At 36.6% G+C, this 17,956-nt stretch overlaps 1 protein-coding gene across 1 annotated transcript in view; it reads left to right on the top strand.

Moving 5' to 3' along the window:
* Positions 1-17,956, top strand: part of GRM5 (glutamate metabotropic receptor 5) — a 517,692-nt gene that overhangs the window by 998 nt on the left and 498,738 nt on the right. Inside the window, exon 2 of the mRNA XM_059391625.1 lies at positions 14,021-14,882. Within this exon, the coding sequence (XP_059247608.1) occupies positions 14,222-14,882 (661 nt within the window). The 5' untranslated portion in view covers positions 14,021-14,221. The remainder of the gene's footprint in view (positions 1-14,020; positions 14,883-17,956) is intronic.

Here is a 17,956-nt window from a genome sequence, read left to right as displayed (position 1 = left end):
GTGGTTGCATCTTTCCCCTTGGAAACACAGCCTGCCAGTGACCCGGGAGCGGCAGCATGAGTAGCATGCCGAGGAGGGAACCCAGGCTACAGTGACTTGGGGAAAGAACCCCAGTCAGGCCCGTGAGCTAACCGGTGACCGGAGCCTAACCCAGACTTTGGACCTCATGAAGGGAAATGAAGAGTCTGCCTGGAAGGTTCTTGAAACTGGTGCTGCAATTTCCAATCGCCCTCATTTCCCTCCGGAGCAGGTGCTGTAGGGCAGGGAAATTGAGGAGAGGTTAACAAGCACTTGTGCTTATTTAGGCACAATCCTGGTGCTGCCTCAGCTGAATTGTAAGCTTGAGTAACCAGGCAGATAGATTCTCCAACACTTTACTTCCCGCTAAGAAATTGACACAGGCCGGTGGGAAGGCAGAATCTCCCTCCCACCTTTTGCTTCTTTCTCTACATATTGTTTTATTGTTCTAAGTCCCTTGAGACTCAGCCAGAGCTAATCTGTATTCTTAATGTTGGCTTCTGGCCATTCGAGACAGCCAAGTTAACATTGCCTTTTACTACGTTCAGCCTCTTCTCCCAGTGGGGCTAAGCCAAGGTTTTCTGTAGAATCCTCTTAGGTAGACAACATTCTAGATACTCTTTTGAGTTTTGATGTGTTTAGGTATGCTGCCTCTTGTTAGATGTGCTTTGTGCCCCTCATTACCACCACAGAGCACAAGGAATTTTCTCCTGTAATTTCTCTCGTGTATCTATGATTTTCACATTTAAGAATCAACTGTGACTATTTCTGTCCTCTATAGATTTCAGTTTCTGTCTAAAAGGATGTTTAGTTTGGGACTTGAAAATACTGCTTCCTAAACTCATCAGGTTAATGCACATCCTACAAAGGCTTCTCCAGGGGGGACCGTTTCAGCACATCGGACAGATCCTTCAGGGTTTCTTAGGAGAAGAATGTGGGTAGAATACTTTCCACCTAACTGCTGCTTGTAAGAGAAAAGATTTCCCCTAGTCATTTACACTCTGCTTGACACAATGTATCATTTGGATATTTTCATTGCACCCCCTAGATCTCTGCGGTCACAAGTCAGTAATTTGGCTGTGGGCTGTACCCAAAGAGAAACCAAACTGCAATATTGATTTTTTAAAGGACTTATTGAGATTATTTGGGAGAGGGTGTGATGTTTGAACAATCCAAATATGTACTTCCGTAGGGAGACACAGGCCTCTTCCATCACTTAAGAGTCCATGTGATGGATCTGGTGACAAACACCAACGTGAAAACTTTGTCCAACCAGCACAAAACAAATATCACGTTTGTGACTAAAGGATTTTAATACTTCTAATGTTCTCATTTTTGTTCAAAACACATTAAAGAATTTATAGGAGTCTTACATTTTCTTTTACGGAATTTTAAGAGCATTTTAGATTAAAAAACTAAATTAAATGTCAATAAAGTATAGGTGAAATTACAGATTGAAAATATGAAATGACAGTAATCATGAAAAATATTGTACTTATTTGTATACCATTCTCTCCCAGGCTTTCTGTCCTTATGGGATGAAGAAAGACATGCATTCAACTATTCTTCCCTTATCCTCTTTGCTCTGTTATTTTAATAGAGTATAAACTAACTTTATAAAATATTGAAGACTATCTTTTGATATCTATTGGGATATGCTAAACTTAATTGGTTTGTTCGGAGTTTGGATATGCTGAAGGTGTAGTAATACAAAGCAGGAACATTTTACAGTTTAGAAATATTGTTATTTTTAAAATTCAGAGGAATATTAATGCTAGTCCTGGAGCATCATTTAGTCATTATTTTCATTAATGAGTGGAGCTTAGGAGGACACAAGATAAGAGCATCAAAAGAAATCTTTTTTAGTTCATGATGTGAAAAATAAAATTTGAATTTTGATTTTGAATTTTTGGCTATTTGCAAAAGGCAATATCTTCTTGGTATTTCTTCATCTCAGTCAGTTAAAACGTAGTTGTAAAAAGTGTTATGCCATGAGCCTGCTTTCATTTCCTTTAAGTTCACAGAGGAAGAAAAAAAATCTAGATTTTACCAGTTCTAGTTTTGTTTGAATTATATATCCAACTTTAGTCAGAAGGGTAACCAAACAAAAGCCTTGATTCAGGCTCATCACTGCTTCAGCAACTACCCTTCCTTGAGCATGTTGGGTGCCATGCCATGCACTGGTGTTATTTAATCCTCATGACAATTATGCAAGGCAATATTTGTTCTTAATTCTCTGTTGTTAAAACCAAGTTGTTGTTTTCCTTCCATTGTCATATGAAAGGAAATGGGAAAAATGAGTAAATACATACATCTGATTGGTTTGGAAATCAAGCTTACCCTCTTTCATCACATTAGGTAACTTTAATCTATGGTGTGCCAAAAGATTATGGAATTGTTTTCTCGTGATTTCCAGTGAGTTGTGGTATGGTTGGAAAGGCAGAGGCTCACACAAGATTTGCCTGAGTTTGAATCCCATCTTTGTATGGGATTACTAGCTGTGTAACCAAGGGAGAGTTACTTAATATTGCTCTGCCTCTGTTTTCTTTATTTTTCAAATGGGGAGCGGGGGGTGAGTGGGTGCTTGGGTGGCTCTGTTGGTTAAATGTCAGACTCTTGAAGATAGCTCATGTCTTGATATCAGAGTCTTAAGCTCAAGCCCCACATTGGGCTCCATGCTGGGCATGGACTTTGCTTTAAAAAAAAATGAGGAACAGGTTGTAACACTATAAGGTGCATTGAATAATTATGATGAATTAACTGTACAAATATAAACAAAGTTCTAGACCACAATTAAGAGTGTAGAAATCATAGTTGTGACTGTTAATCTCATCTAGGCCTTTGAATATCAAATGTTTCCTAGCTTTCCCTAGTTTCTGAATTTAATCTTCTCAGCAACCCTGTGGTTGGTACATAATTGCTGTTTCAAATATCTTCTCTTATTTTAGTCAAACTAGTTGGGAAATTTAAAGGAAAGACTTATATGTGAAAAATGTGTTTTATGTAGATACTATTCTGTTGGTCTTATAAAAATATCAGACCTATGAATAATTCCCTAATGATCATTTTCCACAGTAACTCTGGCTATAGGTCATTGTTCATAAGCTTAATGCTCTTAAACATAAATGTTATGAGGAAAATTAAAAGATCATAATCATAATGGTGCTAGTGGGCACAGTAATAGTAATAATAATAATGTAGCCTATTTACATTCATAATACTTTACAAAGGAATAATTGAAAAATATTTCTTAAAAACTAATTTGCCTTAATACACAATAAGGCAGAACTCTTTAAAGACTGAGAAGAAAGGTAAATAGCATAATAATTACCTTTTTAAAAATAAAAATTGGATTTTGAAAAACTAATGTACAATTACTATATAAAATATTCTTTGCTTTGTTACAAAGTTAAAATGAACTTGATATTTCATATTAAAAATGGCCTTTGAAATGATCAAGTATATCACAGGATACTCTTCTCATTCATTTATATAATAAATGACTTATGACCACTCAGAACCACGCTACCATGCTTATTTGATGTAAGGCAATATAATCCTTCATTCTCAGGATTTAATCTGTATTTCTCAAATTGCAATTCTAAGCTTTAAAACAATACAATGTAGCCAGAAAAAAGTTATAAACTAAAGAAGGCATAAGACAAACCCATTCCAAACTACTGTTCTTAAATTATTAGGATGCTTCAGGAAAAAGTTTTCTGGGACTGACAAAACCAGATGATTAGTTCTTAATTATATTCTTTTCTGATGCTTATGTAGATGTTGCCAGGATATAGATCAGAAGTTTTCAGCTGGAGATGACTTTGACTTACAGGGGACATTTGACAGTGTCTGGGGACATTTTCATTTGTTACAACTAGAGGAGGTGTGTTTGCTATTGGCATCTAGAGACCTCTACAAGGCACAGGACAGTAAACCTCCACAGTATGTCGCTAAGGTTGGGGAACTATAATCTAAATGATTGCAGGAAACAGAGTTACCTCTATTTATTTAGTTGGCTTGTATGGCATCTAAATGTGGTTGGCTGGCATTACATAAACTTGTAATGTAAAGGAGAGAGAGTCTCTAGAATGTTTTTGAGTCAATGCATAAGGTTTAACCAGCCAACCCATTTGGTCTTTTGGGAGATATTATCATCCGATTATGTTGAGTATGGGCTTTGGAGCCAGAGGGAGTTGGGTTCATGTCCTGACTTTGCCATTTATTATAGGTATAGGACTTCTGGCAAGATTCTTCACCTCAAAATCTCAATTTCTAGAGATATTTAATGTAGGTAGTAATCATACCTACCTCATGGGTCATTTTGAGACTGATGTTAAATAATGCTTGTATATTATTTAGCACAAAGTAGTCACTCAATAAATATTAGCCATTGATAAGTAACTAGAGATCAAATGTGCAAAAGCACATTTTCAAGCACCTGATGATAGGTAATATAATAGGCACAATAATGCTTTACAGTCTTTCAAGGTATGCCATAAATAACAAGAAAGCAGCTGAAGGCTGCAAAATGGGAAGATGCCTGGAATCCCTGCTTGATAATTAAATTGAAACTAGTTAACAGTAGATTACATCATTTTTATTGCTTTGCTGTAGAAGGCTGTTTCAGGTCTTCATGGACTACTAAACCAGTTGTTTAATGATTTACAATGATTTAGTGAGCTTTATTCTAGTGCTAGCACCTTTTAATTAATGCAGAAAATAACAGATTTCACTTTTGTACAATGATATTTTATGGCCCCTTTTTGGTTTAAGGGAGTTTCACTGAAAATATGGCACGTTTTTTGGATCTGAGCTAAACAGAGAGGGTTCTGGGCTTCCTTGTTTACAAGGTCACAAATGTGTGCTTGAGATAGCTCCAACAATGGAGCTTTCCTAGACTATAAAGCTCTCGGTATCATACCTCAGAATCTCGCTCATCTATGGGATGCACTTGTTTTTAGGAAAATACATCAAAGGCATTCATGGCATATGCAATATTGATACCCCTGTCTCTTTAGGATGGGACTATTCCTCAGGCAGAAGGAATCATTTTAGTGTTGATGTCCCGAACTGTGTGATTTGCTTGTGTGGGGATTAAGTTATATAAGAGACATCTGTGCCAGAAAGATGGTCAGTGTTTGAGAAGATTGTTAAGAATAAAAGACAATGTGAGCTGTGAATCTGGTTACAGTGTAAGTTGCCATTTATGCAAATTCTACCCACTAACATTTTTTCTTCAGTTAGGATACAATAGAAGACTGTATGGTTACTGGAGGCAAAAATAGTTTATGCGTATCAAATATATGTCTACTCTCTTCTATAATGGGATAGTGATTAATTTTATTATGTTGTGAACCAAGAGATATATTATTGAATAAAGCAGACTAGTGGCTCTGAAAATAAGACCCTAAACTAATCTATTATATGTTACACTGTTTATGTAAACTCCTATCATTTACTGTTTTTGATTGAATTAAAGCACTCCATATATAAGGTTGTAGATCTATAACATTTTGAAACCTTTTAAAATCATTGTATTAATTCTTCCTCTGTATCTGTAACAAGAACCTGATTTTTTCTTTTTTTTTTTTGTTACCAATCTATAACCTCTACTACATCAGAGTTATAACTTAAAGCAAATAATTTATTCTCTATTTAGTCTCTCTAATAGATTCTATTTTCTGATATATAAAATGGGATAATCAGATATTCTTGGCAGTAATTTTGTCATAGGTTGAAGTGAGATTAATAATGGGAAAAGGTTCTATAAATTGAAAAAATAATACAGTATTACTATTTCCCATCCCTTTTTTTTTTTCCCCTCTAAGACTCTTGTTAAGTAAATGAATATACCTCATGGTGAGATACCTAAGGAGGAATGGCCTCACCCATAAACTTATACAGGAAGTTGATGTTACCTTTTGAAATCTAAATAATAAATGTGATAATAAAATGTGAAAATGTGCATGCCAGCCATATCATGCATTTATAGAAATACTTTAAAAAGTAAGTAAAGTATATTATTTATAACAGTAGAAAAATCTGTAAACAATCTAAATATATACTAATATGTGGATAATTAAATAATTTTTGGTGTAATAATGTAGTTGAATGCTATGCAACTGTTAAAAAGAAATGGATGCTCTGAGTGTGAACCTTGGCTCTGATAGTCACTTAGTTTAGAATATTAAACCATTCCATCTATCTGAGCCTCATATCTCCCATCTGTAAAATATGCATAAAGTTGTTCATCTTACATTTTTTTATGACAAATGATGTTTTTCACTTGAAACACTAAACATAGTGCCTAACATGTGGTGAACTCTCTCTATATATTTTAATTATTATTGTTGTCTCCATCAACAAAATGAACCGATATGGAAATATATTTACAATATAGAGAGTAGAATAAAATGTATTGATAGAGATTTCAAATTAACACTATTTGAATTTAAAAATATGATAAAAAAATTATATGCTTAGAAAATTATGGAAGAGCAGATACCAAGTTGTAGAATGTGATTAAACCTGGGTTTTGAGATGGGATTTTGCTGGGTTCTTCTCCCAGACCTGCCAAAAATCATTTAATCTTTGTGAGTCTCAATTGAATTGAATTATCTACAGGGCTCTCTCCACTTCTGTAAAGATATTTTTCTTAATATGTTGAAAAGCCATGAGGAATACTAAAGGTTTCTACCTGCTAGATTGTCAGTACCTGCTTCTTTTTTTGAGGACCTCTGTTGTCTGAACCCATTGGACGGAAGAATTTTTATTATCCACTTTTCAATTTCCCAGGGTGGGGCAAGGGATAGTATCTTAGAACCTCAATCAGATAGTTGACCAGAAAACTCAGTGGAAGCATTTCACTGAATTTATTTGTTCATTTAGCAGAATTTATTGAATGTTTATTTTGTGCAAAGATTATACCAGTTGCTGTATATAGTACCAATTTAACCTTTAAGGGACCCAAAGTCTGTTGGATGATGAAATGTGTAGAAATAGCTATAATATTAGCTTAGTAATAAACACAAAGTATCAATAAAAATGTGACATGAATTCAGGGGATAGAGCAATACGACAAGGTGAAGGATCTGGGATGATTTTATAAAAGGACTATTTTAAAATATTATCCCATTCAGTCCTCATTAAAACTCCTTAGAGTAATACTATTGTCATTCCACTTAGGCTCAGAGAGGCTAAGTGACCAAGGGCACATAGCCAACACATGGCAGTATTAGGACTCAAACCCAGGTCCACTTGATTCCAGCCCATGCTCTTTAAAAACTCTGCCATAAAGGCTACTCAGGCAAGAACAGGTAAAGGATCAGAAGCAGCATGAATAAGACCATTGGGTAAAGCAGTGTATACCTGAAGGGGATACAAATTTGCTTGACTAGTTGACTCCCCAGGAAGGGCAGATTCAAGAGAGATAAGGGCCACAGGGGCAGAAATTTAATGTCAGGCCCCTCAGTCCCACACTTCAAGTAATATCACAAATAACATCTTTTCGTAGCAAATGTAGAAATTTGGAAAACAGATAAAGGCAAAGAAAAAATGAAAATTTACACGTATTCCCACCACTCAGAGAACACCCTTTTAGTCCACTATGTTTGTTTCCAGACCTCGTGCATACATACACACTCAGTGTTTTATATTGATATCATATTTATATTTTAAATAGTACCAAAATTTTTTCCAGTCTCCTTTGCTGGTTTTTCATCTCTGGGAGCTTAATCATTGGAATTCCCTGGGACTCAGTCTTAGAGCTAGTCTCCTTTCTATCTGCACGTCCTAGGTGACTTCCTTTAGTTTCATGGTTTGTAAAAAATGCTTATCTGTATAGTGATGCCTCCCCCATTTATATCTCCTACACAGACCTCTCTGAGAACCTTAGCCTCTTATGACTAGCTGCTTATTAAATGTCTCTTCTTGAATTTCTAACATATATCTTAAAATTGACACATCAAAACTAGTTTCTATTAAGTCCACCCAAATCTGCTCTTCCATGGCTTCCTCCACCTCAGTTAATGTGGTACCATCTTTCATTTGCTCATGCCGAAAACCTGAGTGTCTTCGTTGAACCTTATCTTTCCTTCACATCCCAAGTCCCATCTGACAGCACACTCCTCTGCTCTCCCTTCCACTCGTTCTCTCCACGGAGAGGGCCACGTCTCCCTGATACAAGCCACTGTCCTCTCTCCAACTGGGATTCTTGGAGTCATTTCCTGACTGCCTCTTCAGTTCTGCCTTTGTGCCCTAATTCTTATTACAAAATGTTGGTCTTTGTGTGTTTGTCTGCTATTGAAAACTCTTCTGGAAAATCACTCTCACATGATATTAAAGCCCAGCCTATTTAAGTCCAGAAAGAATCCACATGATCATACTGTTTCTCGACCTGACTTTCTCACTCCTTAGTTTTACTGCACTGGAGTCATATTGGTTCCTTGTTGTTCCTCAACATATGAAGCAGAAGTCTGCCCCCAGGGGCTTTGCATTTGATTTTGGCCTTACTTAGAATGTTCTTTCGCTAGATATTTGCACAACTCATTCTCTTCTTTTAAGTCTTTGCCCAGATTTTAACTTTTTATTTTTTAAAGATTTATTTATTTGAAAGAGAGAGAAAGAGAGCATGAGGGGGGAAGGGTCGGGGGAGAAGGAGTCTCCCCACTGAGCAAGGAGCTGTATTTGGCCCCATGGTCCCAGGGATTCCAGGATCATGACCTGAGCCAAAGGTAGTTGCTTAACCAACTGAGACACCCGGGTGCCCCCAGATTTTACTTTTAATGTGTTTACTTCTTTGGTTACATTATTAAAATTTTCTGACAGCTCTGACTCTATCTTCCTTCTTGCTCTAGTCTTCTTTTTAACCCTTATTACTGTGTACATACAATATTTTACCTCCTTATGTTGTTTATTGTCTGACAACCCCCCCCTTTAGAGTCTAAGCTTTGGAAGGGCATGGATGTCTGTCTGCTTTGTCCATAACTGAAGCCTCAGGACCTCGAAGAGTGCTTGTTACATAGTAGTTACTTGATAAACACATATTCGACAAATGAGTGATGGTGCTAGAGCTAGTATATACCTGATTGGTCTATCTGGAATTTATATTCCATTAATTTGTTGTATTTTGGGAGCACATGTGATCTCTTGTTTAACCTTATAATAAGCTAAGTTGTGGCACGATTCTGTCAAGTTTCCAAGTCACAATATATTTCAGAATGTACTTTCCAGGTATGTGAGCTTCATAGCTGATGTCGATAAAGTACAGCCATTGTGTGCATCCACAGCAGTGGTCATTGCTTTTTTTTTTTTTAAACAGTCATTGTTTTATAATCCAGCAGGCCATAATCTACTGGGGGTTGACAGAGCAATATAAACACTTTTGTACTGGACAGTCATACACATTTCTACATTCTAAACACTGAATCATCTATTTTCCTGGAATGTTCTTCACCCTCTAGGTTTAAAGGAAACTCCTGTAGGATTCTATATCCCTGGGGTGTTTAAACTATGTTTGGGTGGCCCTTCTCATTTTTTTATGACCTTGGGAAATCCCTTTCTTGAGGGAAGGGGCAGTAAGGCAGCAAGGGATAATGAAAAGTGTATGTGATGGAGGGCCTCCTGGGTGGCTCAGTTGTTAAGTGTCTGCCTTTGGCTCAGGTCATGATCCCAGGGTACTGGGTTTGAGCTCTGTATCGGGCTCCCTGCTCAATGGGAAGCCTGCTTCTCCTTCTCCCATTCCCTCTGCTTGTGTTCCCACTCTGTTTCTCTCTGTCAAATAAATAAAATATTAAAAAAAAGAAAAAAGAAAAAAAGAAAAGAAAAGTGTATGTGATGTAATCACTAAGCATAGACATAAATTCTAGGTCCACCGCTTTCTAAGGGATCAGCTACTTCATTTATTTATTTATTTAAGTATAATTGACACAGAATGTTGCATTAGTTTCAGGCATACAATACAGTGATTAGACACCTTTATATGTTATGAGCGACTGGGCAATTTTTAACTTACCATAACCCATTACCATCATTTGTAAAATGGAGATAATAAAATAATACTTACATCTCGAGGTTGCTATAAGGATTATTGCCACACACAGACACATCCACACACAGATAGTCAATGCATATAGAAAATTATATCTTTGGGAGAACACGATGTATTTTATTATTTGCAACATGAAAGCCCTTTGTGTGTCTGTAAATATAAATTGCCCAGGACATTCTCTTCTGGCTCCTCTTCCATTGTGTGTTCTTATGTTCTCTCCCTATTTTATGACTTGCCTTTGTTCTCTTAATGGGCTTTTCCACAATCTGGCCTGTATGTGGGACTGACTTCCCAGCCCCACCTTTTCTTTACTTATGCTTGCTGTTCAGGTGATTATATTCACTGCAAAGGTTTTATGTATTGGTGATCCTCAGTTTATATATCTAACTGGAAACACACATCTCGATCCAGCCTTATAGATCCACCCTCCTGTTTGGCACCCGAACCTAGGTGCTTTAAAGTTATCTCATGTGGGGCACCTGGGTGGCTCAGTGGGTTAAGCCTCTGCCTTTGGCTCCGGTCATGATCTCAGGGTCCTAGGATCAAGTCCTGCATCGGGCTCTCTGCTCAGCGGGGAGCCTGCTTCGCCCTCCCCTCTCTGCCTGCTACGTGCCTGCTTGTGATCCCTCTCTCTCTCTGTCAAATAAATAAATAAAATCTTTAACAATAAAGTAAAATAAGGTTATCTCACATTTAACATGTTCAAGAGAAAGTTATTCAGGTTTTCTCTGCCTCCACCTGCTGCTATACCTGTCTATCCCATATCTTTAAGTGGTAAAATACACTCATTTTTAGACTCTAAACTTAAGAGTAGACCCTAATTTTTCTCTACCTTATAACCCACACCCTGTCACAAGTCCAGTTGATTCTACCTGCAAAATATGTCTGATGATGTCCATTTCTTTCTGTATCTGCTTTCCCCAATAGTAGCCAAGCCACTGTAATTCCCTACTTAGATTATTTGTGTATAATCAGATAATAGATTATTATAGATTATTTGTGTATAATATATAATAGATTATTATAATCTATAATAGATTATATTAGATTATTTGTGTATAATCAGATAATAGATAACAAATAATAGATTATTTGTGTATAATCAGATCGCTACTTAGATTATTTGTGTATAATCTAATCAGATTTTTTCTGCCCATTATCCAGAACAATGAACAGCTAGAACAATCTTTTGTAAGACTGAATTCTGCCAGTCATTTGTTTATAACTCCTCAGTAGTTTTCTGTTGCACTTAACATCCAACTTCCTTTTAAGCATCTACCTGATCCTACGTGGTCTGGCCCTTTCTTATTTTTGCACCTCATCTTGTACCACGATTGCTCCCATTCTTTATGCTCTGGCCATACTTGTTCACATGACTGCCTTCTTCATTTGATTGTTCTTTGCATTTCCCAGGCTCTAGCTAAAGTCATCTTTTAGAGTACTGATCTGTGAGCCCTGTAGGAAGCAAATATCACCTATTCTCTCTTGAATACTTAATTTCCAGGACAGAGTCATAGCATAGACATGCCATAAATATTTGTTAAATGAGTTAATGAACAAGTGCCTGGCATATGATGGTTGTTCAATGAAAGATAATTATGGCACTGATCAGTGTGCATCATTGCACTTCTTTGTCTTCTTTGTTACATTAGTCTCTCCCACTCAATAGTTAGTAGATATTTTTTGAATGAGTAAAAAAATTAATTTAGCTTATAACTGAAAGACAATATTTTAGTGTTGTGTGTGTGTGTGTATTGAGTATTTCTCAATATATACAGAGCTTGCCTAAAATAATTCTAATACAAAATTCACGAGAATGTTTTAGTTTCACCATTTTGATAGGCCACTTTTAGTCTCACTTATCACTTTGATGGTCTTATGTAATAAAAATGAGTCCTGTTTTGTTATTGCATTTTCTCACTAATGTTCTGGATTTAATAAGACACTGATTTCTTTATATATGGATATGCTCATATGCTTATGAGAGATGAGATATGGTTATGAGATATGCTCATAAGCAGTAGAAGTCACATGTTCATGAGAACAAGCATTGGTCTCTAGGTCTTCGGTCTAAGCAAATGAAGGGAAAGCTTGAGAATATTCAAATAATTTCTCATATGAGAAAACTATTATCAGCCTTTGCTCCCTTCTCCTTCTCTACAATGCCAACTTCCATACCAAAACTGATTTTTGCCCTAAATATTGTTAAACATCTAGTTATCCTGGAACATCTGGTCATTTTATAAGGTTTTTTGTTTTAATGTTTGGCCCTATGCAAGGCAGCCTTTCTCTGTTGCCATAGGAGACAGTAGAAGGCAGTGGTAGAAATGTTGGGATGCGTGGAATGACGAGAACTGTGATTCAGGTCATCTTCACTTGGTGTCGGGACTAGAATTTTTGCAGACCTGATGGGTTTTGAAAACCATTAGTATTCTTGGGGAAGCATCATGCTTGTGTAAATTCCTGAAGAAGCATCACCTGTCTTTGAAAGGTGTTGTTTAGGAAGTTAGTCACTTGAAAACAACTTGAGATCCTTTGCTGGCAGAGAGGATAACGTAACAAATAAGTCTCTTATACAATACTTTCAATAACCCAAATCACTAATTTGTCAGTTCCCTTTTACAAACTCTGCTAGAATTGGCTGTAGGCAATTAGGGACACATTTCCTTCTTTCCGGGAGTTTAAACTGAAATAGATGACTACATTCAAAGCACTGCTAAGTTTCTACTCAGAAGGATAGTTCTAAATATGCATCCTTCTAGCCCTTGGAGTCTTTGTGATATGGAGTTTTTTTTTTTTTTTTTTTTTTTTCTGGATCGGAGATAGAGGACTGATTACTGTGAATTTTATTACAAGACTCTGTAATTACTCTGAAGACTCTGGAGGACTGAGCGGGTTGCCAGAGAATTTTCTGTCTTCACCACCTAGCTACAGAATGCCCTTAGAAATGTAATAACAGAAAAGGTCATGTCCTGGAGATGGAGATATATAGATATCTATATAGATATCTATAGATCTATAGATATCTATATAGATATCTATATATCTATATATATACCTAATCAATATACAAAACAACTGCATAGTTGATATCTTATGTTGTTTCCCATAACAGTAGCCTAGTACATATGATGGGACTTTTCAGATGAGGAAATTCTGGTACTAAGAGGTTGAACAATTTATTAATAATTCTTAATAGCAGAACTGCAACTTGAACTGAATATTATTTTTGCCCCAAACCAGTGCCCACTTCCCTTTGTCTTTCTACCTAGTTTGGGAACATTTCACTCTGCAATACCCCAAACCTCTTCTTCTTCTTCTTCTTTTTTTCCTATAGTTCATTTAACTTGGAAATACCTACTGACTTTGTTCTATATTATATGGAAACTAGACACAATACTTACGTATTGGGAAGATTATTCAGCTTGCCTTACCTTGCATTTGAAGAGGGGTTATGTAGCTTCTGTTAGAAAGTCACTTTAGTTTTGTGATTACATAATTAATATATCCTAATACTGAAAATTTGGAAAGAAAAAGTATTTCTAAAACAAAAACTGTCATCACCCAGAGATAACTAATGCTTGTTATTTTGGTTTGCATGCTTCCTGAAGTTTTCTATTCATGCCATTGTTTTGTTTTTAGGATGCTCTCTCTCATCTTCACATAAGAATATCATTCGGCCTGCCACACATAGATTTGCTTTTGTGTACTCCAGATGAACAAATGAAAAAAGGTATTAATGCACGTAAAGTAGGATCAAGAAGCTCTATCGGATTGCTTCATCAAATTACACAATTACAAAAGAGAGTCTTAAAGATTTTTAGGTTGTTTTTTTTCAAAAAGATTATATTCCTAATCTACATCATCAAAGTCTACTAGTATAGACCATTAGAGCTTCCCAAAGTAGTTGTACTTACGTTGTTAAAAATACCCATGCTATTTTTTTTCCAGGTTTTGAAGATCATGATCACATGGACGCATCTAACTAAATGGTACGTGGGGACATGGTGGTCCTTTAGAGAGCACATCTAAATTACTGGCTAATTCATTGGTTTGCCACCCAACATAGGACGTTGTTTGATTCTATCTATCAGAACTCTCCTAAATTTTCCCCACCATGCTATCTTTATTAGCCTGAACTCCTTTCCTAAAATGGTCCTTCTGTTGATCCTGTCAGTTCTGCTTTTGAAAGAAGATGTCCGTGGGAGTGCACAGTCCAGCGAGAGGAGGGTGGTGGCTCACATGCCGGGTGACATCATTATTGGAGCTCTCTTTTCTGTCCACCACCAGCCCACAGTGGACAAAGTTCATGAGAGGAAGTGTGGGGCAGTTCGTGAACAGTATGGCATTCAGAGAGTGGAGGCCATGCTGCATACTCTGGAAAGGATCAACTCAGACCCCACGCTCTTGCCCAACATCACCCTGGGCTGTGAGATAAGGGATTCCTGCTGGCATTCGGCTGTGGCCCTAGAGCAGAGCATTGAGTTCATAAGGGACTCCCTCATTTCTTCAGAAGAAGAAGAAGGTTTGGTGCGCTGCGTGGATGGGTCTTCCTCTTCCTTCCGCTCCAAGAAGCCCATCGTAGGGGTCATTGGGCCTGGCTCCAGTTCTGTGGCCATTCAGGTCCAGAACTTGCTCCAGCTTTTCAACATACCTCAGATTGCTTACTCAGCAACAAGCATGGATCTGAGTGACAAGACTCTGTTCAAGTACTTCATGAGGGTTGTGCCCTCAGATGCTCAGCAAGCACGGGCCATGGTGGACATAGTGAAGAGGTACAACTGGACCTATGTGTCAGCTGTGCACACAGAAGGTAAGCATCCTTTATATCCCTTGATGTCTGTCTTTTTATGCACTCAGCAGATTCCCTGTTATAATTTCAGATATTGGAAGGCTAAAATATTCTTGGTTATTTGGGATCTTTTGAGTTGCCTGGTTATCCCAGTAATAAAAGAAGAGGTCAAGTGGCAGATGTCTAGGGAGGTTTGGATTTAGGCTAATATGAATATTGATGTGGCCATCATTTGGTGAAATGAATTTTTTTGTGTGTTCTATTACCATATTATATTACCTGTATTTCTGCTATGAAGATTCTAGAGATTTTTAAGTTTTCTGAAATCTAATTAGCATTTCATAATTTTCACACTTAAAGTTGTTCCAACTGTTTTTGATAAAGAGAGGTACACATAAATGCAGGTAGGGACTGGAGGCAGTCTGTTCTGGCCAGGTCTACTGTAATAGAAAATTACCAAACAGTTTAGTATTTCAACTATTTCTTTTTCAAAAGAGAGTATAGTTAAATCTGGAAGAGAGATATGTATGAATTAATATAACCCTTGTCTAGAAGATACTTAGTGTAAGTTTTTAACAATTCAAAATTAGTTTTCCTTTGAAATTTATTGTTTCTTTATGCTCAAAGCAAAAAAGGAGCAAAATGTGACCAAGGCTTTATAACAATAACAATGTTAGTCTTTCTTATTTGTTATAGTGCTTCAAAAATGTTTTCATATACATAACTTATTAGTTCGTGACCAAGGCTGTTTGGGATAGGTTTGGTTTGACTACAGAGGTTAAGTGACCCAAATGTGAGACTCACTAATTACACAACACTCTTTCTAGCACAACATACTGCCTATACTAAGGCCAGAAGGTACAAAATACTTTTAGAGTTCATGGAAGCATGGTGAGGATTAGTTAAGATGAAAAAATGTTGCACTAACATTATCAATATGGTCCAAAAAATCCAGTCCTGTAAAATGTGGGGTTGAGTTATTGAGCAATTTATGAAATGATCAGAATGAACCTACTTTGGAGGTTGGTAACCAATCACCAGTCAGTTGTAGCCAACTCTTCATTATGAAATAGTGTAATGTAGATTTTACTGTACCCACTCATTAACAATGTTCAAAGCTGTACAAACATAAAATGGTCTCCCATACTAGACTGAGATTTTTATGCCTATGGAAATTCTTGTGTATAAGTTTGTAGTTTACTTATTGAGATATTGGTATGTGGAGATTTTGAGTGATGGATAGATGATTGAGGAGACTTTGGATTTTTTTCTAATGCTGAGATTTTCATTGTAAAACCAGTATTTCACTTTAGTCTCACAGCAATCCAGTGATACAGGCAATCCAGATATTTTATTCCCATTTTAAAATATAAATGCTTTTAGCATTTAAATGGTCCATCTAATATATACTTAATAGTAATTTTAAGAGTAGGACTCCTCCTTACTGACTTCTAGCTTAGGGCCTATTTTAATTGAACATAATCCAATGTAATCACACCTGAGGATATATTTACACAATGCATATTTATTAAGCACAGATACATGTAAGGACTTCTGATAGTCCTGTGAGGGGACAGCCCTCTGTTTTATATATTAATACCTTCAATGGGTAGGCAGTCTGTCCAAGGACAGGAGATATGCATTAAAGCTTATATAACCATCATTCATGATGACAAGAAGTTACCAATATGTCTTTAAAGTAAACTGACATGGAAAATATCAAGTCCTGTTCTATGGGGATGGGCCCCATGGTGGAGATCGTCAAGAAGGAAATGGAATTTGAGTCAGATTTTGATAGGAAGAATACTGACAAAAGGTGAAAATTAAGAAGAGATGGATTTCCAGAAAAGGGCATGAGGAAATATGAGTTGGGAAAGTAAAAAAATGTTTAAAAAATACCAAGGATAAAGTTATGTTTTGGTTCAAATTATAAATTTCATTAGGGACTTCCCTCTAGCTTTTGAAGAGTAAGTCTCGGTCTCTATGTAGGACAGGCCAATTCAAGATTGTGCTCTAAGTGAAACTCATAATCATGACCATTGGCTGTTTCTAATTTAAAATTTTTTAACCTAAATGTATGCCAATAGTGATCTAATAAAATAAATTGATTTGTTCATGTAAGTATTATTGCATAGCTATTGAAATGAATGAAGCATCCTGTAGGTAATGAAATCATAATAATGAACTCCAAGATCATTTTTTAAGTGAAAAAAAGCAAGGTGTAGTTTTGTGTAATGGCATGTTATTTGTGCAAAATGGAGTTTATGTAAACCATTTGATTCAAGGAATTGCTCTCAGAGAAGAACAAAACAGGTAGTAGTTGCTTCTTCTGAGGAGGAAATAAAAGAGTTAGGGGATCAGGTAGAATGGAAGAGACTTACTTTTCTTGCATAACTTTTACATGCCAACATTTGAAGTTGTGTAGTATAAACATAAGCCACCTATTGAAACATAAACATTAAGAGGGAACATTCTATATGTAGGTAAAAAAAAAAATAAGCCAATAAAAATTTCATTGCCAAATCCTGGCAGATTTAGTTTTTTTTTTGCCAAAAATAGGTCAATAGAAGTTGTATTGCTAAATACTGGCAAAATATTTGGATACCAACAGGATTTAGGAGAGAACACGCTTCAAGTATGGACAAAGACCGGAAGAAATACTCTTTGGCTTATTTCTTTATGTGGTTTAGTCAGAAAGTATTTCTATTGCTTTGATCCCAAGCAATTATGTGGATAATGAGGTTATATGGTGTTGCAGCTCACAATTTATCTGCATAGGAGTGGGGTGGTAGGAAGTGTCACACAGTGAAATCACATCTGGGGTCAGAAAAGTGTTGGAGTATAAGGGCATACAGCTCTGTTGGGTGCTATGGAAACTCCCCAGGATGATACCTGGTTTTCTACTGCCTGGCCCCTCAGAAAGCCTGGAGATATTTTCCATGAAATGGTAATACCAGTTCTTCCTTCAGCCTCTTTCTTGGCTGAAGTGGGATAATGCTCTCTAGCCCTGGGTCTCTCAGTCCCAGTATCTCACACTATTCCCACTATTGCCCAGTTGATATTCTTCTTTTTTAAAGAGCATTGAAGTTTCTAAA

This window comes from Mustela nigripes, chromosome 1, assembly GCF_022355385.1.
Source record: "Mustela nigripes isolate SB6536 chromosome 1, MUSNIG.SB6536, whole genome shotgun sequence".
Lineage (NCBI taxonomy): Eukaryota > Metazoa > Chordata > Mammalia > Carnivora > Mustelidae > Mustela > Mustela nigripes.
The sequence above is the reverse complement of the archived record's forward strand: the minus strand, read 5'-3'. Positions and strand labels throughout refer to the sequence as shown.